The sequence below is a fragment of the Trichoderma ghanense genome (genome assembly GCF_004382785.1).
Source record: "Trichoderma ghanense strain CCMA-1212 chromosome Unknown scaffold_0, whole genome shotgun sequence".
NCBI classification, from domain to species: Eukaryota; Fungi; Ascomycota; class Sordariomycetes; order Hypocreales; family Hypocreaceae; genus Trichoderma; species Trichoderma ghanense.
This window is the reverse complement of record NW_027395663.1, coordinates 2694824-2719701: the sequence shown is the minus strand read 5'-3', so window position 1 is coordinate 2719701 and position 24878 is coordinate 2694824. Positions and strand designations below refer to the sequence as shown.

Below are 24878 nucleotides of genomic sequence, written 5' to 3'. Positions count from 1 at the left end.
GAGGGAAAGAAGCAAGCATGCCGAATCACTATGCAGCAAACCGCGCGGCGAAGAGACTGCTCGTGAAGCTGCGCTACGGTGAAACGAACCCAGGGCCCCTCGTACGAAGTACAACTACTAGTATGACCTCTGCGGCATGCCAGCGCATCCATTCGCCGCCTGCTTGCTTGCCTGTCCCGTCTTGACTGGCTATCTGAGGGGGCCGGCCTCTGCCTCGCGGCCTGTAGGATTTCTCATCGTGGGCCTTGGAGCATTGGCTGCGTCAAGTCATTCGCGGTGATATTGGGTGACGAGTGTAGTTGGTGCCTTGCTTGGTCGTGCTTGTGGCTGCATGCGGTCGGTGGAATTGAAAAGATGTAAATTGCCTGCAGCATGTGATCGGGTGTAGCAATCGTTATCGCCGCTCGGGCTGCTTGCGCGCGTCCTTTGCTGTTGGTGATGGCTTCTCTTGAGGCTCTGATAGTCCACGTAGTCACCTGACCGTGCGTTGTTGCTGTGATTGCGATTCAAGTTGCCTATGGGTAAGGGCACTTGCAACTTGCGGGAAGCAATCAGCTCTGGTGATCCTGTTACGAGTTACCGTGGAGTCCTCTCTTGAGCAACGACGAGGTCTCAAATGACACGAAGATGATTCCAGACTCGTCCGACGACGTACTGGTGCTCCATCCTCTTTTCTTTTTCTGCTCTCCTTTGCATCCTACATCCCCCAATAACAATTTGAAACGCTCGAAAGACCAATTCGCCCAAGCCTCGAGAAGAGACAGAAAAACGGATGATGAATAGGGTAGGCAAACAGGGGAAGCGAAACGCACCAGTTATGGATGTCAAGCTAGGACGATAATGTAGGTAGCGGTACAAGTGTACAGCATGGGGCTGGAGACAAACAAGCCCACGCTCAGCAGCCGCGCAAGTAGCGGTACCTGCACTCAGCTATGCTCAGCCGCGCACATCCCGGGGCCGGGGGATTCAGATTCAGGGGCTTTCGCTTGCTGAGATGCGCTGCTGCGGCGGCCCCACCAACTTTAGCCGGCTGCTGTTTCTCTCGGAGCCTCACGAGAAACAACAGCGTTGCCTCACCAGAGGGCCGTTTGTCGTTTGCCTACCTGATCAGCTGCCCATTGTCACCCGCCGCCCAATCGGATCACCATGCGCTGAATCTTGCCTTTCGAGACCCTGATCAGCTACCATGGGTCTCACTTCCTACCTGCGCAAGGTCTACGACCTCGACACCCTCGACACGCGATTCACCTCGTCGACGTCCGTTCCCTACCAGACCGTCATTGACGCTCGCGGCGACCCGGCCGTCGAGAGAGAGGCTGCAGCCAGGGCCCGGAGCTCTGCGCCGCCGTCGAAATGGCGCACGCCCGAGTTCCTCCTCTACTATATCGTCTTCATCGTCGTCGTCCCGTACATGTTCTGGATAGCGTATGATGTGTCAAAGCGTGAGAGGGCACCCCCCCTTCCCCGGATTTGTGTTGGCCGCAAAGTGATACTGACAGCTGGATGAAGCCTCTGATCCCAGATACCCCAAATACGAGAAATACTTGTCGGACGGATGGATACCGGGGCGAAAAATCGATAATTCCGATGCGCAATACCGCACGTTTCGGGGCAACTTCCCCATAATGACGGGCCTGTTGATATTCCACCCACTGCTGCGAAAGGCATGGGAATCGGTGTATAAGCCGTCTGCGCGCGGCGCCAGAGGCTCGACGAGACTGGACCAGCGGGCCACTTTCGACTTCCTCTTTGCCATCGTCTTCATCGTCATCCTGCACGGCATATCATCCTTCAAGATCCTCGCCATCCTCACCATCAACTACCAACTTGCGACCAAGCTGCCTCGCAGGTACGTCCCCGCGGCGACTTGGGTCTTCAACATCGGCACGCTGTTTGCCAATGAGTTGACCATGGGATACCGGCTCCAGCTCTTGGCCAATTGGGTTGGCCCGCCGTGGGGACCGCTGGCGCATTGGGGATATTGGTTGGATCGATGGGGAGGGATCTTGACTCGCTGGGACATTCTGTTCAACATTACCATTCTGCGGCTCATCAGCTTCAACTTGGACTACTACTGGAGCATCGACAAGCGCAACTCAAATTCTCTAGAGGTAAGCGCCGATTCGTCTCTCTCTTCGATGTCGTTGCATACCGTATGTGTCTAATACACCCAAGAAGAAGGGATTGGATCCCGCCAGCCTTTCCGAGCGCGACCGAATTTCGATCCCTGCGGACATCAAAGACTTTTCGTTTCGCAACTACGTGGCGTACGCATTGTACGCGCCGCTGTACATTGCCGGTCCGATCATTACCTTCAACGACTACATCTCGCAGTCCAAGTATCGCGCCGCGAGCATTGAATGGCCCCGCACGATACGATACGGCGTTCGATTCCTGCTTGTCCTTCTCGCCATGGAGCTCGTCCTGCACTACGACTACGTGGGCGCAATCAGCAAGGCGGCCCCTGTATGGAGCGACTACACTGCCGCTCAGCTCAGTCTTCTGTCCTTTTTCAACCTTCACATCATCTGGCTAAAGCTACTCCTTCCCTGGCGCATGTTCCGCCTCTGGGCCTTGGTCGATGGCATTGACCCGCCAGAGAATATGGTTCGATGCGTGAGCAACAACTACAGCACGCAGCTCTTCTGGCGCGCCTGGCACCGCTCGTACAACCGCTGGCTCATCCGGTACATCTACATTCCTCTGGGTGGCTCGTCCTTCCGAAGCTGGCAGTCCTCGGTCAAATCGGTCGTTACGTATCTGCTCGTCTTTACATTTGTCGCCCTTTGGCACGACATCAAGCTCCGCCTGCTAATATGGGGCTGGCTCATTGTCATCTTCATGGTGCCGGAGTGGACCGCCAGCTACCTGTTCCCGAAGAGGAAGTGGGAGAACCGGCCCACTGAGTATCGCATGCTGTGCTGCATCGGGGCGGTGGGCAATGTGCTGATGATGATTTCTGCCAACTTGGTTGGCTTTGCGGTTGGTCTTGATGGGTTACAGAGCATTCTTAGCAGCATTCTGCATGATTGGTCAGGTACGTTTTCGGCGCTGATACCCTCTTTTCTGCGCGTTGGAGCAATCTACTAACGCGTTTATGATGTTTTAGGTGTTTTCTTTATTCTCACCGCGTCAATTTGTTTGTTTGTGGGTGTCCAGGTCATGTTTGAGATTCGCGAGTCCGAGAAGCGCAAGGGCGTCTCCTTGAAGTGTTAGAGCGCGTGAACATGCTAGATGAAGAAACAAGAGTTGTAACATTAGACATTCAAGGGCAATGTTTTCAGCATTAGAGAAAAAGGAAAGAGAAAGGCGAGAAAGGGGGGTGGGAAAGGAAATGATTTCGTATTCTTTGTTTCCCGGGTCACATGTAGGAAGATAGACGAGTTCTTTGCTGCGCCTATGTAGAGGTCGACACGATTTAGATGAGCTGGGCTCCTGCTACTGTTTATGCATCTACATTTGTTTGGCTGTGCTTGGTTCGCTTGGATGATTTCCAGACCCCTTTATGGATCTTTGAATGTGAGGTGCGGTAGGATAAGGCAGACTCTTGTGGTTCTAACTGGGTTCAAGGCACAGTCATGAAGAGCGTTTTGCGCAAGACACCTTTCCTGATGGAGAACTGAGTGCAAGGCGTTGTGCTTGTGGTGGGTGACGGCCTTGAATGGAGAGGGGCAGAGATGGCTCAATGGGCATGAGGATTGGTTCAATGGCGTGCAAATATTAAGGGGGCAATATCGTGGTCATTATGCAATTGATGGCCTTGTTCAGTTAGGGGACCCTCAAGCTGTTTCTGAAGCTGTTTGGAGTCTCAACACAAACACTCAACTTGAGATTCGGCAGGGCTGAGGGGGAAAACTTGCGTTGTTGGCGAACATGTGTGAGCGTTTAACATGTCTCCCCCCTTTTTGGACAAGGCTAATAATGCTGCGGACAGGTGCATGCTGCTTTGCAGTACAGTCTTTGCAGCGTTCCTACCAGTAGGTAGAGTGCGGTTGTGTGTCCGCTGGGCAAACGGAGCTCGAGGGATTATCAACGGCACAAGGAGGAGATGCAAAGCAGCACTCTACCAGATGCCCATCCTAGAGATACGGCAAAGGATCGTTGCGTCGAATTAGAAATGCCGTACAGGAGCTTGAAGCTTGATGATATTGCTCTTGGTCACAAGAGGTTAAACGTCGCGGCTATAAGGACCATGAAGCATGTAGTCGCCAATATGAACTCACCTGGCGACGGCGTCTGCCAGAGGTGTTATTCAAGCAACCCACCATGCATCTGTCTTCTTCACCTTCATCCGTTCTACAGCACAAGGTCATCAACGCCATGACTTCGCAATCGAGCATAGGCATGTCGTCTACGAAGAAACGTCTAACTTGAGCAAAAATGTGATCCCCGAAGTGGGCATGTCTGAGCTGAGAAAGACAAGCACTGACGCCACCTGGCTCACTTTCTCTCCCCTTGTGCGATGATCGCAGCGGCAAGATGCAGGCCATCCCGTCCACCCACTTTCTGGGCCTCCGATCGTTGTTGATCACTTTGATAGTGGGTGGGGGGGTTGTTAAAAAGGTTGAAAGATACGTATGGGGGGAGCAACTTCGAATGGGGCTGCAGCAGACGGGAAGATTTGCCGGCAGTTCTTGGGCAGTATATGGCGGCTTTGAGATTGAATTATGCCGAGTTTTGCCTCGGACGCTGCTCGTACGATCGGTGTGTATGAGCCGCAATATGCGGGTGCTTTGCAGTATTATCGGACGCCGGGTTGCTGGGATCTCGGGCTTGCTAGTCAGGTTGATGGGTCGATTTGTGTGGGAGGAGGCTCCCCATCGCTCAGAGATGCCCACTCTGCGAAATTGAAGTGATAAAGCGTCGTCAATGCTACGAATTAAGGGAACTATCCCCAGTGACGACTGTGCGGTAGGAGAATAGGGGACTTGAAGCCGTTCTTCATGTCACGCTTGATAATGCACGTTGGGTGAGAAACATGAAGACGTTCGATAAAATAAGAGAACAGAGGCGAGCATTGAAGATTCAAGGTACTGTACTGACACCCCGGGGCTAACATCGTGATTGCCTTGCCGTGACGCTTCGCTCCGAAGCCCCTGGAAAGAGGTGACGATGGCAGTTGGCTGCCTCTCAATATACATCAAAGCCCGTGCATCTATTTCCGCGGTTCGATGCGAGAACGGATATGCTCTTGAATTTTTGTTTCTACCCTACTATTCCAGGCCCCGTATTACTTGCTCAAGAAAAGGAGCAGGGGAAGCAGAGGACAAGCAAGGAAGAGCCATTTGGCAGAGTGTGCTAAGCAGAGCCAAGGCGGCCGAAATGAAGAACCCACGGCCCCCCCCCCTGGCGCCTTGATGCGGCTAAGGCAACAAACCGCTTGGAGCCGGTTTGGCAGATTATTAGCATTTTAGTATGACTACAGTACTAGCTGCGTAGGGCCAATAATGAGTGAGGCGCAGGATTTGGATAGACGCGGAGACACGGGCACAGTCAAGGGTTCAGTTTGGGTGCCTTGATGCGATATGGCGTGGTGTAGCCCCATTTGATGTGAGCTGACCACCACATTCTCTCTCTCGTCTTTGATCCTTTCTTTGCACCGCTGATCTCTCTTACCTGATCGAGCGCATAGGCGTAGCAAGACGTAGCACCGATAAAGTACACGTATGGGCACCAAGGAGGCCGAATGTTGTGGCCATTCTGGGCCGTTATGGCTCGTATGTGATGCTAGGGTCCTCCTCGTAATATCCGGGTTTTGACAGGCTGGGCGGGGGGGGGGGGGGTGGCGCGCCGTATTCCAGGTACGGATCGGAGATGGTCTCTATAATAATGTTCATGCCCAATTTGCTCTTCGCCAACGCAGCCGATGATATGTGATATGGCAACCGAAAATGACTTGTCGATGGTGCCAGTGACAGATGCGACGGGATGTAGCTGTGCCTGAGCCCGCCACGACTTTACCGTAGAAAGATGCTGTTGAGGTCAAGCCATAATTGCAAAGAGAAAAGATCAGCGGGTTGATGCCCGCTTATTCAATGAATATTCTCGAGATCAGCGGCGTCTGGACCGCAGCGATCGGGATTGCGCTGCTGATCATCATCGCCTCTGGACGGACCGACGAGTCTGTACCCACTGAGGGCCGTTCAATGTCTTGCGTGCCTTTGGGGTTCTTGTACTACCTTGATGAGGTATCGATTCGATGGGCAGGCGGTTTGGTTCTGCAGCGGAAGCATCGCGATGTCTGTAATGGGCAGCCAGGTGTTAGCGAATTGACTGACAACCAAAGGTAGGTATCGCTGACAAGCTGCTGCTGCATGTCGCTGCTCTCCCTTGCATCTGCTGACGAGTTCAAGTTGCTCAACAGCAGCCCTTGCATTCCATCTTCCTTGTCCGTCTCGGCAACGCATCTGCAAAGAATTGATTCAAGCCAAGCGACGGCACACCGCTTAGAGCGGCCACTTTCAATGGCAGCCCAAGGTAAAGGCGCCTATTCGCCACGGCACCAGACACCAGACACCAATAACCCAATGCTTGCCATGCTTGGATGAAGACCAACAGAAACCGCTGGTGCTAATTCCTGGCGTGGCCCCGTCCATATGCGACTACCACTGCTAGCTCTGCTCCCATCTCAGGTACGCGTGGCGCTTGCTGGAGACTTGAACGCCATCAAATCTGTCGAGCCCCATCCGGCTGTTGTCGAGGGCTTCCCACCCCCTCCCTGATCATTGTATGGAACTCTGGCGCTTCTGGTTGGCCCGTGCCGCCAGCCATCCCATGCGAGCCGCGCCTCCCAAGCCCCGAATTCAAGCCTGGAGCTCTCAAGCTTGCCATTGCACGAGCACTGGCCAACAAGCAAGCGACGCTCAGGAGGTCCCTTGCTGGACGTGCTGTAATGCATGCATGCATGCATCGTCAGCCAGGCACTGAAGGTGGTAGTACCAAGGATACATTACAGCACACAGTCGTAGCTATTCTCTTGAATCGCAACGGCAAGATACCTGGTGAGGGTTGATGCAAGCTTCAGCAACAGACAGCTGTCGAAAATGACAGAACCCCGAAAAGTAGGGGCAGAAAAAAAAGGATAGGAAAAAAGCCACACCTAATCAGGGATCAACACCCCCCCCTCTAAGGGCCTTTCCCACTAAAGCGACGGGCCAGGGGACCTGATGGCAGGCTCGCATCTGCTTGTTCCCAATTTAGCAGTCGAGGCGCCATTAGCAGCGGCCAGACCTGCGCTAACAGGCGAACGGAGACGCTCTGGAGGTGGTCTGGGCTCGAGCTGTTGCTGCTGGACGAGGCGAGAGCGACCTGGAGTCTTATTATCTGCTATCATCCAATATTAGTATTACGTTTCGTCTTCCCTCCTCTCCTCCTCCTCCTCCTCTCCTCCTCCGTAAACATCACCACAAGGCCTGCCGCGGCTGGTTGGCTAGCCGGCATATTCCCTTTTCCCTCTCTCTCTTTCTCGTCCCTCTGCAGGCTCGCTCGCTTTCGCCCTTGTTGGATTTTCCTGCATCCTCCTCCTTCTTCTTCTTCTACTACTACTACTACTACTACTACTACTACTACTACTCCCTCCTCTTACTGGCATCGACTGGTCATGCAGACTCGCTGCTCACCTGCTCCCCTCGTTCCCGCTCCCGGCTTCACGATCCCCTTCTTTTCCGTATAATAATCGAAGACGAGGACTTCCAAGCTCCACTTCTCGCCTTTCGGATTCTCATCGTTGCCGTTGTTCTTGGATGGAGGGGTTGTTATGGCTGTTGGGTCATCCTTAACGAAGCTCTCGACGGCATAGACAGCGCCACATAATACCCTCGAGCCCCCCATCGTTGTCATCGTCGCTGTTGCTTGCCGCTCCGGGGTCGCCCGCCTACCTCGACTTTTCCAGCTGCGCCACTGGGCAAGCCCTCCTCGTTTTCATAGCGGCGTGCAGTCCTGGCATAGGTAGCAGCCTAGACCTCGCCAATTCCGACCTCTTCGTAAGCACCTGTATCTGCACCGTCATGACCTCGACATTGCCGCCCCTCGATTTCGACAATGGAGGACTCCGCATCGTCCTGCTGCCCGAGGCTGAGACCTTGTCGTCTCCGCTCTCTCCAGACCAATCCCCGGGCAAGGCGACGCCATCGGACACGACTCTGAGCTCTGCGCGGTACGGTGAGCACGACCAGGACGCGGGGGACTCCGAATCCGACGATGACGGCCAAGAGCATGAGGATGATGCCGACGCCGATTCCGATTCAACGCCCCCACCGCCAGCAATCCCGGTTCACCCCATCCCCGCCCTACAGGATGCCTTCGCCGAGTCATTACACGAGGTGATGAACGGTGGTGCGGTTGAAAAGCCCAAGTTGAGGGCTCTGGATGCCCAGGGCCGCAGAGAGGCTGTGCTTTCCCAAGGTGTCGACGAGCCCGCCTTCGATGCCCAGTGGAGGCTCCGGCCTGGGCAGTCTCAGCACGAATTGGCCAAGCTCATTGCTCAGATCTCCTTCGGCGTATATTTGATGCTCAACGGCATGGCCAACAACAACACCCAGGTCGTAAGCATTCTCCAGGGCCACATTGACGAAGTGGACGAATTTCTCGAGGTCACCATTGAGGACCTTGAGCAGGTGGAGATGGATCTCAAGAAGCGCATTGATCACTTGATGCTTCCCATGTCCAACGTCGCAGTGTTTGAGCAGTTGCTCGAGGACCGCAAGTTCCGCAACGAGATACTTCAGGGCAACGAGAAGATTGAGCACATTCTGGCGAGGACCAATGTGGCGATGAAGCAATGGGACGACGATATCGAAGCTGGATTGCAGACCAGCAACCTTTTCATCAACTGGCTGAACGACCAGGCAGAAGGCCCCTGGCGAGAGAACCAGCCAGACGTCGTCGACATTTTTGACGCCATGAGCGGCAATGCGGAAGGATGGCTGATTGCTTTTGAGAAGATCAGTGACAGCACTGATGACATCAACAGCCTCATTATCCGCCTGATGAACATCATATCCGAGATGGAAAAGAAAGCTGGTGAAGCTAGCCGGAGGACATGGGTAAGTTGTCCCCCCTTTCTCGGTGGCGTTGATGGCCTTGACATAATATCTGAATCTTGAATTGCAGGCGAACATTACACCCTTTACTGCCCCTCCCATGCCCAGTTCTTACGATGTTCCGTCCCCAGATATCGAGTATAAGACGGTGCAGGAACATAATCTGCCTACCCCCAGTACTGTTTTGAGCGACTCTTCAGATCAAATGACCATCAACTCGATGATCGACGGAGATGACACCAGCACCATCGACTTTCCGTTACCAGGAGGCCTACCGCTGCTTCCACCATTCCGCACCAACCGCCACACCTCAAAGACTTACGCCTCCCACAGCCCCCAGTCGGCCCAGCACTCGGTTGCCCCTAGTCATGGCAGTTCTCAGTATACTCTTCCGACTACCGCCAACACTTTTGGTTTCGGCAGCCCGAGGTCCCTGCAAACGGACGCGCGTCTGCGGCAAGGTTCATTTGCGGGCAGCGAGCTGAGCAACCCGGAAACGGAGACACCTCTCAGTGAACGCGGGAGCGAGCCGGTCTTCCTTCTCCAGCCACGCACCTATACACCACAGCCCCCTGCGCCGCTGCCCTCACCACGGATCAAAGATGCGCCTAACCATAGCGCTCGCTCGGATTCGCAATCGACACTCCAGTCACTCCAGTCGGCCCCGTTCACACCAGCAGACACTCAGTCGATGACATGGCGAGATAGCGATATCGTGCAGAGGAGGACATCCCTCCGGGACCGTGTATCGCAGAAGATCATCATGCCTGGGGACATACAGATTCCCCCAAGGTCCATAAAGGGCATGGAAATGTATGCTCACTCACCCGGCACGGCCACGCCAAAGACGATGCGATCTCACCAATTCGACTCGGCATATGAGTCCGATGCGGAACGCCATGGCCGCCATGGATCAGGTGGCTCTAGCAACATGGAGATGTCCCCTCCGCAGCTCAACGTGATACCCTCGCCACGTTCGGATCGACAACGATACCGCCCTGTTCAAGCCTCGCCGCACTCACCACTGCAACAGAGGCCACACACTGCCGTCGGACATGGCCAGTCTGCATACCATGGCGGGCCGAATCTGGTGCCGCCGCAGCACCTTCGCAGCAAGCCGTCAAACGCCGGACTGAGCACGCTGAGCAATGTCGAGTCGGTGACTTACGATGACGGGACGACACAAAGCATGCGGACGACCAAGACGGTGGACAGGCAGCTCAAGAAGAAGAAGAGCGCTTTTGGATGGCTTAAGAAGGCATTCAGCATGGACGAAGAAGAGCGGGCAGCCTACGAGGCGCGCAAGGCCATGCAGTATCAGCAGAGTTACTACAATGCTGATCCGCCAAAGTTTCTGGACGGCAAGAGGCTGCGGTAGAATATGCAGCATCTTGCCTGCGCGACGCCTCTACGCCAGTCTCCCGCCCGAAAGAAGAGACGAAGGAGACGAAGAGCCGACGGCTCGGAATTCCAGGGGTAGCGATCACACATACGACCCCCTTTCAGCCATTTTACCTTCTTTACCTATGCGCCAGATCGAACAGCCTTTCCTCCATGCGGCAACCCAGCGATTTGAATATCTTGATCCAAACTCTATCGATTATCTCGAATCGTCCGAGGGAGCAGCACCGAATCCCCCTTATATACGACTTTACACCAGCTCATTGAGCATGCGCTTTCTCATTATGTTTTACTGACACATGTCTCTCTTTTGGGGAATGTGGTATCATTTACGTATCAGCGACCAAGCGATTTCCTACCCATCTTTTTTGCGTGTTTCTTGTACATGTCTCGCCTCTTCCCTATTCTCTTGGTGTGTCATTTCGGGCATTGAATATCACATCGTATGGCATCATATCATGGCGACGGACCTTTCTCCTTGAGCTCCTAAAATGATCTGTTTTACCTTTCTTCTCACGCTTTGCTTCTCTTTGTATACCAACTCTAGCGCGGCACATATGGCAGGCATGGCTTTTCTTAACAATTGAGCTTCAAGGCGGGGGAATCTGAAGGGCATACTTTTACAGCCTATATGTGGAAAGAGAAAAATATTACGAATCTAATGGGGAGTCTGATGAGAATTCAGAGAGCTCTGTTGATATTCTAACCATATAAAGAACCAAGATGTAAAGGTTGTGAATAAGTTCATTTGTGTTAAAGTCCTTGATGTACCTAGGTAATGTCTATGTGCTTCAATGTGCCCAAACGATGTATACGCAAGATATCCAACATGGACGGCGAAAACTACGTTCCGAATTGTAGTGTGCCAAAAAAAAAAAAAAAAGAGAGTAAGGGGTGTTTCGTAGAATCATTCTTATAATGGAAACAGCATGATGATGCCCACGCATTTAGAGGCATCACACCGCCTCCCCCACGCCGTAACTCTTGACCCGGCTAAAGAAAAAGGGCTTGTCGTTCTTGAGCTGGAACTCGGCCCAGTCGCCCGTCAGCTTGTTGTGGCTGCAGAAGCTCCTCCAGACAATCTTGTTGTTCTTGGTGCCCTTGCCCGCGCTCCGCAGCGACAGGTCCATGCGGTACATGTACTTTGGGCCGACACCCTCGGTCTCGACGTACAGGTCCGACTCCTGCGCGCGGGAGTCGGGGTTGTCCGGGTGGTCGAGCGCGGAGGACTGGCGCCAGCGGCCCTTGAGGGCCTGGTGCATCATGGCGGAGGGCAGGTGCGCGTTGGGGCTCTCGCGGTGCAGGCGGAGGAGCTCGGGGGTGAGGTGGTGGACGACGTCGGCGGGGGACGTGGTGCTGAGGAGGCTGATGGCGGTGCCGTCGCGGAAGAAGCGCAGGTAGCGGTAGTAGGTGACGATGAGGACGGGGTCGCCGCCCCAGACGGCCTGATTGGTGGCCTGGCCGGTGCGGATGTAGTTGACGGTGCTGATGTAGCAGCCGTTGAAGCGGACGCGCGGGCGGGTGCGGAACATGTGCTTCCACGAGGGGTACACGCCGGAGTCGAGGAGCGATGTCGTGAGGGCGAGGGCATCGGCGCGGCGGCGCTCCTCGAGCTCTCGCATGCTGACCAGCAGGCCGTCCTCGTCTGCCTCCTCTTGGGCCTCGAGGTCCTCCCACTCGACCGTCTTCTGCCAGTGGCGCGGCATCGCAGTGAAGCCGAACTCGGTGCCGAGACAGACGCGCTTCCAGATGCGCTGCTCGGTCGCGACGAGGTAGGCGAAGTGCTTGCATACGAGGCTCAGGCGGGCAAAGTCTCCGACGTCGGCCACCGCAACGTCCGTCAGGATGTGCACGAGCAGTTCATCCGGCAGCTTGGCGATGTAGCACGGAGGCGGTGGCGTGTTCTCGATGATGGGAGGCGCGGCTTCGATCTTTAAGCCTTGGAAGCTCTCGATAAGCTCGTCCCAGGTCAGTGGCTGCGATTCTCCCTCGGGAGGCCTGGAAGTTGCTGTTTTGGCTGCTTCCGGTGATGCCTTTGATGCTTCCGCGGACGAAGAAGTGCCGGCGCCTGTGCCTGTGCTTGTGCCCTTTGTCGACGTGAAACCCCCTGGAAAGTGCTTCTCACGGTACGACCTGTCTACTCGATGATCTAGCTAGAGAGACAAAGTAAGCACCTACGCCACCGGAAGAACATCTTCATCGAACTTACTCGATAGGCTTGTCTATAAAGCCGCAGACTCTCTCCCATGTTACCCTGCGCCTCCTTTTCCATGGCTTTTTCATAATGATCCAAGGCCGAAACCAGCGGCTTCTCATCATGCTTGCCGGGAGCATCTGACAGCAGATGCCCTCCTGATGAGGGCGGAGGAATGGTGTCAAATGACTGTCCGTGGAGATAGTATTCGTCATCTTCAATGGCTGGCAAGATCTTCTTGGCGACTGGACTTGACGGACCCGTGTGCTTCCTTGGCCGTGAAGCGCTAGATGGGATGGCGGCAGAAGATGAAGATGAAGCCCCGGCCTCATGGGATGCTGAGCCTACGCTCTCTCTCCGCGATTGCAGATCGGAGATCCATTGCTGACGGAACGATTCCAGCTCGGAATTGGACATTGGTTCACGGCCGCCTGAAGCCATGGCGGATGCAGCTGTCGCGGGTCAATAAGGGATGATGTCCGATATGGCCGAGCGCGGGGAATCTGAGGAAATGGGAGGGAGTTGATTGCTAAGAGGTGCCTAGTAGGTAGGTACAGTAGGTGTACTGAAAAGATGGATGAAGTTCATTCGAGTGCACGCAAAGATGTGGCGAAAGACACAAGCAAATGAACGGATGACTAGTTATAGGATAATGAGAACAGGATGAGGGCTAATGTGTTTACGTATATGTTTATTTTTGCAAGCATTGAGGGCGTCGTGATATGAGATGGTATGAGATGGGATGGAATGGAGTATGCCATCATTCGGTCAAGGCAATGCGCGCCCCTGGAGGTTGACAGTTGACTCAATCGGCCAGGGACAGCCTTAGCGGCTGACTAAGAAGAGGTACCGAGGTACGTTCAACAACACAGTCAGCTTCCACTGGACTGGAAGTTTGCTGCTTCTCTAGGCAAGAACGACTGCAACTCTGCGTTATCTTATCGGCAGTTTATCAATCGCCACCCAACTGGCCAATCACAGCGCTGGGTGACATCATCGGCTACCCGCGGATCCAGATTCATCTCCGGCAGCGGCGCGGAGGCCGGCAGAAAAAAAAAGAGGAAAAAATCAAAGAGACCTAAGAAAAGAGGGTAAAAAAGAGGCAACGGAAGAGAAGGCAAAAGAAAATCTCCTCTGGGGCAATTCATGCGCTATACTTGAACTAGCATCTCGCGTTAGCCTCAACTCTAGCAGCGCCTCAACCTTTTTAGTAGTATTTCCGTTATGTTAGCACCAGCCAGCTATGACTACTTGACTCCAAGTTCTTGACGGCCAACACTCTTTGTTGTTCCCCTCGTTCATCTCTTCGTCTCGTCCTCATTCTTCATCGATCTCTCATTCGTTCACCGCATCACGTCACATCACTGCTGGAGCATCTGCCATCGCTTCCGCGCACGAACAACACCTGCTTGACGCGATTTGAGCTGGTCCGAGCATCTCCGAGAGAGCTGCCACTTTCGCACAATTCCTCACGGGCCGAGCACTCGGCTGCTCGCTCTGTCGTCACCCCCGCCACTCAAGTCGACGGGCACACGGCATGGGATCCTTTTCTGCCTCTGTTGTCCACAGCTCCGACAGCCAAAACTACGATAGGATAGACGGAAACTCGTTCGCCATGGCTGGCATGCGCGCGCAGGACGGCGATGGAGGCAATGCCATTCCCGATATCACGGCCGGCCAGAAGATGGTGTCGGCCATGTCGGGAAGCTTGTTGACATCGCTGCTTGGTGAGCACTCCCTTTGATGTCACTGATTGAAGCTGACTTCCGAGCATATGCTGACCTCGCCTTCACTTGCAGTTACTCCGTTGGACGTTGTGCGAGTGCGGCTACAGTCGCAATCATCTACCAAGGCCGCCACGACTGTCGCCACGAATGTCGACTTTTCTAGGCTGATGCGAACAACCGCCAGCCTCAGGCCCGTGCAAAGCGCTGAACTGGGCGTCACGGCATGCTGCCGCGAAGTCTTTTTCGCCGGAGGCTCCATCGATTACTGCCTCGCCGTTCCCAAGATTGAAGGCATTCCGGCACCGAGTGGAAGCAGCGTCGCCGCGGCTGACTGCGCGGTCGAGGAGGTTCAGAGGAAGACATACAACTCGACTATTGATGGCCTGCGCAAGATTGCTCGCAACGAAGGATTCACAACGCTATGGAGGGGCCTTTCACCCACCCTTGTCATGACCATTCCCGCCAACATCATCTACTTCACAGGATACGACTGGCTGCGGTTCAACCCGGTGAGCCCGTTCTCCGGCTTCTCGGACGATCATGCGCCACTTCTTGCTGGATCTGCTGCTCGACTGGTTGCAGCAACAGCCGTCAGCCCCATTGAGCTCATCCGCACCCGTATGCAGGCTGCCCATGGAGGGTCAACAACGAACCATCTGGTTGAGACCTTCGACGGAATCCGGTCCATGGTCGCCTCCCATGGGTACACCTCGCTTTGGCGGGGATTGACTCTTACGCTGTGGCGAGATGTGCCATTCTCTGGCCTCTACTGGTGGGGATACGAGTCGATACGAGCCAGGTTAACCGACATTCGCGAAGAGCGCCAGGGCAGGTCATTGACCCGCGACACGCTCGACAATTTTAAGCGCACGACGGCGCGGCGTCGCTCGCAGAGTCGAGAGAAGCACACAGAGACGTTCCTTGACAGCTTCACTGCCGGCGCCATCTCTGGTGCTCTTGCGTCGATACTGACCATGCCGTTTGATGTCGGCAAGACGCGCACACAAATCTATCACAACTCTCCCCATCGCGTTGCTGGAGCTGCGCCGGCGCCTGAGGAACAGAACATGATTCGACTGCTGTGGCACATTTTCAAGACGGAGGGCTTCCCGGGTCTGTGGCGAGGCTGGATCCCGCGCACTCTCAAGGTAGCGCCGGCCTGCGCCATCATGATCAGCAGCTACGAAGTTGGCAAGCGAGCGTTTCGAGGCGTCAATGAGCGAGCCAGAGAAGAGAACTTTGCTAGGAAGGACTGAAGGAGAAGTCATTGAGAGGAGGAGGGTAATTATTGTCTAATCGGTAATCTCTTTGGAGATGCAGGACGTGGGCGTTCTTGTTTGCTTTCTACGGCGTTTGATACAGCAGGACGGAACTGCTGGGGCGGCGCACCTTTGTGGCGTTTACTTTTCGCGTTGCAGCTTTGGTTTGGCGACACTCCTATTCTTTGTCGGGCGAGGATCTAGACTTGTTTAGACTAAAACTGTGGTGTGTACGATAGTGCTTGGCGGAAGATGTCTGACTATGATGCCGATGAATACGATTCACGTCTCCTAGAGATTTCGAAGATTCGATGTGATGTTGAAGCTTCGATTTGATATCGCTTTGTGAGAAATATGCACTTAAGGAGGCCACAAGCGCTTGGCGCATCCATCTTGGCAGGTACATTGGCCGAGGTACCTCGCCAGTAGTACCTCCTAGCAGCTTGCTGAGAAAAAAAAGTTGAAGCTTTGGAGTTTTGTGAGACATCTGTAGTGAAGATCACTTACACTGGACTCAGACTCACAAACGAGATAGACGACCACCCATGGGCACAACTGCTATCAGATTTGCCTCTTTCAAACCTCTCAAATAAACACCGTGTGTCTTTGCGAGCCGTACACAAAGGCAAACACAAAGGCCAACTCCAACCCTCTCTCTCACTCATCTTACACATTCATCACCAACAACTTCACCAAAAAAAAATGTACACCCTCACCAACATCGACCAATACCACTTCCCCAGCGGCCCCGACTCGGAAACATACGTCCTCGAAGCCCACCGCACAGCCGCCGGCCTGGCAACCGTCTCCTCCGACCAGGCCCTCTCGCTCTTCGACCCGTCCCGCGTCGGGAGCGGGCCGCTGGCGAGCCTGAGGACGGATCATGGCAACGTCACGACGATGAGGGCGTTTGACGCGGCGACGGGCGTGGTTTGCACGGCGGGCGAGGACGGCTCGGTGGGGGTGTGGGATTTGAGGGCTGGGGCGAGTGCGAGGGTTGCGCGGTTTCGGGGTGAGTGCGATGTCCATGATGGATGAATGGGTGGATTGAAGGAGTGAGGATGAAGAGAGCTTGTGCTAACCATGATGTTGGATGACGATAGCGGGACAAGCATCGATACTATCCATGGCATGTAGTCCCAGCACGCAGACCATCGCCGTAGGCACCGAGCTCGAGAACCACGCAGCCTCAATACACCTATGGTAAGACGTCCATCTCATCTCGCATCTTCTCCATCAACCCCCCTCCCCCCCCTTATCGAGCAAACCCTCATCTAACAAACTTCCTCCCCCCCAGGGACGTCCGCTCAACCCCCTCCCCAAAAGCAACCTACTCCGAAGTCCACAGCGACGACATCACATCCCTCGCCTTCCACCCAACCCGCCCCCAGATCCTCATCTCGGGCTCGACCGACGGCCTCGCCAGCGTCCACGACACCTCCGTCCCCGACGAGGACGAGCTCACCGTCCAGACGCTCAACCACAACGCCTCCATCCACGACGCCGCCTTCCTCAACGACACGGAGGTCTTTGCGCTCTCGCACGACGAGTGCTTCGCCGTGTGGGACGTCGCTGAGGAGAGGGTCGGCGGAGACGCGATCAAGGACTTTGGGGATTTGAGAAAGGTCCTCGGATGTCAGTATGTGGCGAATGTTGTGACAAAGGTGGATGGGAGTGGTGCCATTTTGGGGGCTGGTGCGCAAGAGTATGTTTTCCCCCCCTTTCCCCCTTGTTTTTGCTCTTTCATGGTTGGTCTGGGAGAAACCCTTGATCATGTTGCTTACGAAGAATGCACAGCAAACAAAACTTTGAGCTCATCTTCTTGTCCAAGGCGGCAAACAACGAATGGGCCCTCGATCTCGACAACAGGGTCGTCCTGCCGGGGTCTCACGGCAGCGAGATTGTGCGTTCATTCTGCTTCTTCGACGATGAGCAGGTTGTCTTTACGACGGGAGAGGACGGAAACGTCAAGGCGTGGAGAGCGGGCTGAAAACATTAAACAGATGACTGAGCATCAAATAATTGTACAAAGATTCAATTCTCCCTCTTTGGCATTGAGTGAGGAGGGTGTGTTTTGGTTATGTGAAATAGCTCAGTAATAATTTCTCTAATTCAATCTGAGCGTGTCTGCACATCAGCTGGCATTTGGAATGGCATTGCTATGAGAACGTCTTCCTCTTCCTTTGCCAGCACCGAGGAAAACATCTCCAGCCATTTCAGTTTGCGAGAGCCTCGATTTGGCTGCTCATGAACTGTCGAGTGCCGGTGAAACCACATGCGACGATAGACCTAGTTGCTGTTGCGTGAACAGCTAATTTGCCAAAGAAGCTCCCCTTAAGCCCTTCGCTTCCGACTGCTTTGTTCCGTGCATGAACAACATCCACTGTCTCGTGAGAACAGAAGATGGTTCCGTCCTAATCCGCCATACTCGCCTAGCAGAACCTTCAGCGAGGGAGTGACGTTGGCCCAAGGGATACCTAGGACCGGATAATTTGATATCGTCTGAAAGCGGGGGCGGAGGCTCGCACCGTCACTAGATTGAACCGTCCCTCCGGCTCGATACGGGGTGTAACATGCCCTTATAATCGCGTAAATGTCGACCATTATCCTTCCACAACTCCATTGTAGAAACATCTGCCCTCAATCAGATCCCTTGAATCCGCAAGTCATCAACCAAACTTGTCGTGCTTGCTCTTGACTTTAATCTCCAGCAGCCGCTCGTGAAAATCGCCCTCCCTCTTCGCCCTCTTGAGCATCCGCACCTCGTCCTCGTCCAGTCTCCGCCCCGCCGCCTCCTCCAGCTCGCGCCGGCTAATCTTGGACTTTTCGCGCTCCTCCTTGGACGTCCTGATGCGCGGCTTGAACCGGGCCTGCATGCGGATGCGCAGCGTCGTGTTGAACGTGATGCTGTCGGCGTCGCCCCGGACCTCGGCTGGAGGCGCGTTCGGCCTGGACGACGTTGACGGCTTGATGGTCAGGAAGGTGTCGCGCAGCGTCTGGATCTGGAACGTGCCTGGCGTGTCGGCGGTGGCAATGACGTTGAACGACTCCAGAGGGGAGACGGCTTCAGAAGTTGCCGAGAGTTGGCCAATCTTGTCGCAGGCGAGATACCTACATCATGTCGCCTCAATTAGCATACCTTCAGATGAAACAGATCTCTCCGAAGATACATCGCAACGTACCTCCCGTGATGCCCCTTGAAGCGAAAGTGCTCCGTCCCGGCCACCCGGTTCGCGACCCAGACCTGCCTCACGTCGTGCGGCTCCGCGCTCGCCGGGTTGCCATCCACAATGTTCTCAATCGGCAGCGCAAACACCTTGCCGCCCGCGTCGCACGCCAGCGCAGACGGCTTGTCCGTGGGCAGCACGATCATGACCGGCCCGACAACGTCCGCGACCGTGTCCGCAGACACCCAGCTGTCGTCGTTGGCCTGGTCCTCGCCGTCGTTGTTGTTGCCGCCATCGTCGCTGCGGACCAGCTTCTTCTGCTGCCTACTGCTGGACTCGCCCGCCTCGTCGTCGTCGGCACGATCCGCAGCGGCGCGCTTCCGCTTCTTGGGCTTCTTGTCGCCCTTGAAGGTCAGCGGCTTGACCATGATGCTGGACGGGAGGAGCCCTGGATGTCGGAACGGGCAGCAGCCAATTGAAAGCCTCGGCCCGTGTCGGGGTTTGTGAAATGCCAGAGAAGAAGCTACAGGGACCGACGGTGGAATCGCTGGTATCGCCCGTAATCGGTAGGTTGCATTACGCGGGATTCGCCTGTGCGCTCATGAAGTGAAGTCGTTCCAAGCTGTTTAGTGCGAAAGAGCACGAAGTAGCCGGCGAACGGCGAGCTCCATCTTCTCCCGGCCGGGGAATTACGTAAGCCCATGCGAAGTTCCGCCCTTAGCCGTTGCTTTTGCTCCCCAACTTGGAATGCAGTGCGGCTTCACAGCCTCTGATTTGCCTTGAGAACTTATTACTGCTTCCCCCTCCCCCACCACAGTCCACAAAATCGTAGTCGAATACTCTCAAGAGAAGAGCATTTTTATGAGAACAGCTCATACGGCAATAGCAATAGCTAAAGGTACGGAACAGCCCCTACGCCCTTGCTCTTTCTGCCTTGGAGCGTGGAGGAGCGGCACTGGAGCCGTTCGTTGGTGGCGGGCCTCGGTTTTGCCCTGGGTTGGGGGCGAGGATGCAAGCCGGCGTCTGCTTCGGGTTTCTTCCTTTTTCTCTGCCACGACTCCTCGAACCACCTGAAGGAACAACGATCGATCCTTTTCTTCCGCCATCCTCCACCTCGTGATCTCTCCCTTTGCCTGTTCGTCATTTGCCAACGCAGTCATCCAGTCAGCAACTGACGTCCATCACGTCCAATCTTGTCTCGTCGTCTCGGCATGGCTCCCCTGGCTCAGGCTGTGACGGTGTCTCTGAAGGACCTGCAGAATGGTATGAGAAACTCCGTGCCTAATTTGCCATGCCTTCCCTCTCCACCTGCATCATCATCCTGCCTGCTCTGTATAAGTCGACCGCTCCAACAGTGGGTAGCAAGGGATGAGATGATGGATTCAGATACTGCCACTCACCTAAGGTCGCACCCATACTCCCACTGGCCTTTTGCTCTCACTTTCCCTCTCAGACTCAGTCTCACTCCCACTCCCACTCTCGCACAAGCACGCTCAGTCACATCCATCGCCGAGCCTTCACACGTGTCGCTGTAACCCTGGCTTACACAGCAATCAATCCTCCAGGAGACGTCTCCTTTGAGACTCTGCAGCAGGCCTTTGGCCCTGATTCCTTGGGCATTCTAGTCGTCAAAGACGTTCCACAAGAGTTTGCGCAGCTGCGCCATCTCGCCCTGTCATATGGATCCTACTTGGGAAATCTACCCAAGGAAGAACTGGGTAAGTTGTCTGTACTGTTTCTTTTTTGGCCACCGAGAAGGGAGAGAGAAATTGGGGGGGAAGCCAGGCAGCTAGTATCCTCCTCGTGTTCATCATCCTATGACACAATCAGCGAACGCTTACCATCGCTGCACAGACAAGCTGGAAAACGCCAATGCCAAGTACCTCACCGGCTGGTCTCTGGGAAAGGAGACGCTCAAGAATGGGCAGGCAGACACTTTCAAGGGATCCTTCTACGCCAACTGCGCCTTTTACGTGAATCCTAGCCTGGAATGCGCCGAGCCCACCGCCGAGTTCTCGCCAGAGACCTTCCCAGAGTACCTGTCGCCCAACATCTGGCCCGCGGAGAATGTGCTCCCTGGCATGAAGCCGGCAGTGACCAGCCTCTGCCGCCTCATCATCGACGTTGCCGTCTTGGTGGCGCGCGCTTGTGACCGCTTTGCCGAGAAGGAGATTCAGGGGTACCCCAAGGGCTACCTGGAGCACGTCGTCAGCACCTCCAACACCACCAAGGCGAGGCTGCTGCACTATTTCCCTCAGGGGGCGTCCGAGGCGGCATCCACTGCGGCAGAGGGCGACGAGGACGACTGGTGCGGCACCCATCTCGACCATGGCTGCTTGACCGGACTCACATCTGCCATGTTCATCGACGAGAAGAAGGCCGACCCCACGGTGCCTACGGCAGACTTGACCAGCGTCAATGGCGCCTCTCTGCCTCCGCTGGAGGAGCTGCCTGCATCACCCGACCCCGCCGCCGGCCTCTACATCAAGTCTCGAACTGGCGAGACAGTGCAGGTCAAGATCCCTCGTGATTGCATCGCGTTCCAGACGGGCGAGGCTCTGGAGCGCATTACCGCAGGAAAGTTCAAGGCGGTGCCGCACTTTGTGAGGGGGATCAGGGCCAGCGTGAGCGACGGGAGGGTAGCCAGGAATACGCTGGCTGTCTTCACGCAGCCCAACCTGGACGAGGAGGTTGATATCGAGCAGCACTTGACGTTTGGAGAGTTTGCCAGAGGGGTCGTGACCAAGAACACCGTGTCCTAGGCTAGGCTGCTTCTTGCATTTGTGGCTTCAGGAAGCTGTAAAGTAAAAAGCTGAATACGATGCGACTGTGACGGGGATGCTGCCTTGGCTGAAGGACCGTCCCTTGTCACATATCGCGCTGTTGAAGACAGATACTACACGCACACACCCGCATGGAGACAATATAGTAGTCATTGTTGTTCAGCCTCGGCTTGCTGCTGCGCTGCTGCTGCACCCGTCGCTTCAGTGCAGTGAAATCTTTGCTGTTGGAAATGCCCCGGCACCAGAAGCAGGGTCAAAGTCTCCACGACAGACAGTGTCGGCCAACCCGTGCCCGCCTCACCGGCTGCAGTCAGTCAGTGTTGCACATAACGCAGGGGCCCCTTGCAGGCAACACATCTTGTTCCTGCAAGTATGACTACTGCAAGCAAGATTCCCGCTGTGATGGACAGCCGCAGCTGCAATCCAACTGCAACTCTTTATCCCTCTTCGTCATTTGGGGCGGGGAGGAGGGGACCCTCCTCGTGGCACTGTCGGAGACTATGGCCATCCACGTGGTGGGGAGACACAAGGCCAGACTCCATGTATCATCCTTCTGACCAGTCTGAGTTGCAGCTTGCTCAATAACTTGTCATTTTCCGACATGGATGCCTAAGGCTGGATCAAGTTAAAGGCGAGGGCGAGCAGCCAGCCTCGTTTGGCCCCCAGACGCCCGTGTCGACGAAACAAGAGACGTCATTCCTCAGTTGGAATCCAATAGATTGGGAATGCCGGGCGGGCTAGAGTGCAAGCGGGCTAGCCATTTGCTGGGCCGCCCTGTTCTCCCTTCAACCTCACCTGAGCAGCCATGATGTGGGAAAGATGCAGAGAATCGCAACCCTGCCATGGGGGCTTCTCCACTGCTCGCCAGAGGACAACGGGAACGAGCGGGGCGCGCGCTGCACGGATACGACGGCTGGTGGCATTGGACAGTTCAGCTGGCGGTGGCATTGGCGCAAGGGTGAGGCAGCTCGCCATCAGCTCGGTCAGGGCCGGGCAGATACGGGGGGCCCTGCTGTGCTGGAAGCGTCGTGTTTGGTGCCTTCGAAGGGCAATCCCAGCCGCGCGGAAACCCAGATGAGCGAATAGCGGCGCGAGGGCGATCCGACCAACGGGAAAAGAATAGCCGCGGGCCGGATGGTGGAATCTCGTCAAAATGGCTTGAATGCTTGTCTGCCTGGAGGAAGTTGCGCTTGGGGTTTAGTCAGTGCTTTTGTGCTTCGTACCTGGTAGATGGCATGTCATTGCTCGATGGAGAAAGAGGCAGGAAATACGCTCACGCTACCGTTTGCTGACTGCTCAGGTGACGATGATGAAGACGTCACAAAAGACAGAGGACGAAGGACGAGCAAGATGAGGCAGAAGAGAAAAGGTAGAAGGACTTGAAGCTATTGGACACGAAGAGTTCTGTCGCTTGGCGTTGTGCAGGCAGGTGCGCAGGACCCCGTGCCTCCCCGAGTTGGATCGCTTCTGCCGTATTCCGTTCAGCAAAGCCAACGTCACTCTCAGGTTGGGCCTTCCTTCTCTCTGTTGGTGGGTTGGTCATGACTGTACCTTGCATAGAATTTCTTGTGTTTCTGCTTGTCCCCGTCTTGCATCTCTGGCCGAGTCTCACAACCGTAAAGACCAGGAACAACGACACACAACTGCCGGGCTGGCGACCAACAGCTGAAGACCCAGGCCCCCAAAAAAGGCGACGAACTCGCACCGACGTGCAGCAAGTATCACAAGCCACATCCGGATTGGGTTATTACACGGCCTGGCCACTGGACGATGGCCAGCCCTACCCTTCTGCCTCCCGCGAGCTAGGCCCAGCCCGGCAGCAATCAATGGCCAACCAGCGAAACGAAATCCCTGCTGTCGATTTCGATATATTGCTGCTAGCGCTGGGTATAGCCGCAATCAGAAGCGAAAAGCCAAACGCAGATAAACGGCAAGCAGGTGCATCACATCCATGCGGCCGCCAACCCGCCCGCTGCATCAGTTCCGGCAGCTTCTTCCTTTAGCTTTGCGCAGCCGAGTGCATTGCTCACTCTCAAGGAGGACCCAATTCGGTGTGACAAGTATTCCCGATGAATCCTGCTGATTACAAGCGCTTCTTGCAAGAGGGAAAAAATGCCGGGTGCAAAATGCACTCAAAAAGAGGCCAAGGAACAAGAACAAGAAGATATTACCTATGTGCTTGTGCTGAGAAGAGAAATAGGCTTCTTCCATCCTCCCCCATAGAGGAGCACTACGATACGAAGGACAGTTCAGAAGACCTGCCCAAGCACACAAGCAGCACTAGCAGCAGCGACAGGTGCCTGCGATTGGGGCTGAGGCTGGGTGGGAATCATTCAGAGCGGCTGATGGTGATGACGCTACATGGTGGGGGAGCGAGTGACACACAGCTTCACTTATGGCCCTTGTCGTCCAAGTTGCACCATGTCAAACCGATGTGGTGTGCGGATGGCCGATTCCGTTGGTTACCACGATTCCAAGCTAACTCTATCATGTATCTGTTGTCTTTCTGATAGTCGCGCGGTGAGCCAGCAACCGAGCTGTGACGGTTGTCCACAGGTAGGTGCCATTGTGTTCTCGATTGGACTGTGTCAAGCCAATTGCGACGACTAGTTACACCACCGGAGGAAAAGCCAGTGGCCAATGCCTGCTACACGAAGCACACCACTCATCAGCCACCTCTCACTGCCTGCTAAGAATCATCGTGGAATAGGACCGGGATAGGTATGCTAATACCGTCATCCCGTGACAAAGTATGGCTCACGGCGTCATCTTGTCCACCTTAGCACAGCATGAGAGCTGGGCTTAGGCCAAGACGAGGCATAAGATCAACTGAGACATTCGCACCCCAAAATAAGTCGAAAACGGCGGGAAGACAAGCACGGCTCTCGGCCCCGAGAGCTCTCTTTTTATGGCAACAGGGCGAGACATTCTAGAACTTCCCGAGCGTGTAACGGGTGACAATGATGGTGACCCCTTCTGATGACTCTTTTCCCCAGGCGGTAAGTCGACAGCATGATAAAAAAAGAGTCGTACGAGCCGCGATCCGCGCCCACCCGTCGTTGGGTATACGTTCGTCAACCGTTTCAACCAAGCGTTCAGCGATGGTGGAGGTGCAGTTGCCCTTGCATTGTGCCCCAAAATAAAACGCCAGCCGTCCATCTGGCATATCGTTTCCGCACTTTGAATTCAATGTGCATGTGCTGCAATATATTCGAGGGAAATGGTAGAATTACAACCGCACAAAGTATCCCAACAACATCCGTAGAAAAAAAAAAAAAAAAAAAAAAAAAAAAAAAAAAAAAAAAA

General features: G+C 55.0%; 10 protein-coding genes across 10 annotated transcripts in view; 6 read left to right on the top strand and 4 right to left on the bottom strand.

Moving 5' to 3' along the window:
• Nucleotides 1-1186: 1186 nt before the first annotated feature.
• CCMA1212_000922 (Glycerol uptake protein 1) lies at nt 1187-3216 on the top strand (the record flags this gene model as incomplete). Its single annotated transcript, XM_073698368.1, has 4 exons — nt 1187-1442; nt 1510-2111; nt 2176-3037; nt 3110-3216. 4 exons carry the CDS (start codon nt 1187-1189, stop codon nt 3214-3216), a joined length of 1827 nt encoding a protein of 608 aa, XP_073563643.1.
• A 3925-nt stretch (nt 3217-7141) lies between these two features.
• On the bottom strand, nt 7142-7830 carry CCMA1212_000921 (uncharacterized protein; the record flags this gene model as incomplete). Its single annotated transcript, XM_073698367.1, has 2 exons — nt 7142-7323; nt 7620-7830. 2 exons carry the CDS (start codon nt 7828-7830, stop codon nt 7142-7144), a joined length of 393 nt encoding a protein of 130 aa, XP_073563644.1.
• On the top strand, nt 7757-10419 carry CCMA1212_000920 (uncharacterized protein; the record flags this gene model as incomplete). The annotated part of the gene is made up of 3 exons (XM_073698366.1): nt 7757-7762; nt 7803-9044; nt 9112-10419. The coding sequence occupies 3 exons, from the start codon at nt 7757-7759 to the stop codon at nt 10417-10419; spliced, it is 2556 nt and encodes an 851-aa protein (XP_073563645.1).
• Nucleotides 10420-11398: 979 nt separating this feature from the next.
• Nucleotides 11399-13077, bottom strand: CCMA1212_000919 (F-box protein HRT3; the record flags this gene model as incomplete). Its single annotated transcript, XM_073698365.1, has 2 exons — nt 11399-12595; nt 12652-13077. 2 exons carry the CDS (start codon nt 13075-13077, stop codon nt 11399-11401), a joined length of 1623 nt encoding a protein of 540 aa, XP_073563077.1.
• A 1096-nt stretch (nt 13078-14173) lies between these two features.
• CCMA1212_000918 (Solute carrier family 25 member 39) lies at nt 14174-15619 on the top strand (the record flags this gene model as incomplete). The annotated part of the gene is made up of 2 exons (XM_073698364.1): nt 14174-14363; nt 14436-15619. 2 exons carry the CDS (start codon nt 14174-14176, stop codon nt 15617-15619), a joined length of 1374 nt encoding a protein of 457 aa, XP_073563076.1.
• A 705-nt stretch (nt 15620-16324) lies between these two features.
• Nucleotides 16325-17612, top strand: CCMA1212_000917 (uncharacterized protein; the record flags this gene model as incomplete). The annotated part of the gene is made up of 4 exons (XM_073698363.1): nt 16325-16634; nt 16726-16825; nt 16920-17327; nt 17420-17612. 4 exons carry the CDS (start codon nt 16325-16327, stop codon nt 17610-17612), a joined length of 1011 nt encoding a protein of 336 aa, XP_073563083.1.
• A 679-nt stretch (nt 17613-18291) lies between these two features.
• Nucleotides 18292-19217, bottom strand: CCMA1212_000916 (Protein frg1; the record flags this gene model as incomplete). Its single annotated transcript, XM_073698362.1, has 2 exons — nt 18292-18733; nt 18805-19217. 2 exons carry the CDS (start codon nt 19215-19217, stop codon nt 18292-18294), a joined length of 855 nt encoding a protein of 284 aa, XP_073563082.1.
• A 783-nt stretch (nt 19218-20000) lies between these two features.
• On the top strand, nt 20001-21551 carry CCMA1212_000915 (uncharacterized protein; the record flags this gene model as incomplete). The annotated part of the gene is made up of 3 exons (XM_073698361.1): nt 20001-20052; nt 20355-20507; nt 20644-21551. 3 exons carry the CDS (start codon nt 20001-20003, stop codon nt 21549-21551), a joined length of 1113 nt encoding a protein of 370 aa, XP_073563084.1.
• A 774-nt stretch (nt 21552-22325) lies between these two features.
• CCMA1212_000913 (uncharacterized protein) lies at nt 22326-22809 on the bottom strand (the record flags this gene model as incomplete). Its single annotated transcript, XM_073698360.1, has 2 exons — nt 22326-22746; nt 22796-22809. The coding sequence occupies 2 exons, from the start codon at nt 22807-22809 to the stop codon at nt 22326-22328; spliced, it is 435 nt and encodes a 144-aa protein (XP_073563079.1).
• Nucleotides 22810-24532: 1723 nt separating this feature from the next.
• Nucleotides 24533-24878, top strand: part of CCMA1212_000912 (uncharacterized protein) — a gene marked incomplete at both ends in the record, with an annotated part of 1042 nt that continues 696 nt past the window's right edge. The window contains 2 exons of the mRNA XM_073698359.1: nt 24533-24538; nt 24800-24833. Coding sequence (XP_073563078.1) covers nt 24533-24538; nt 24800-24833 — 40 coding nt within the window. The remainder of the gene's footprint in view (nt 24539-24799; nt 24834-24878) is intronic.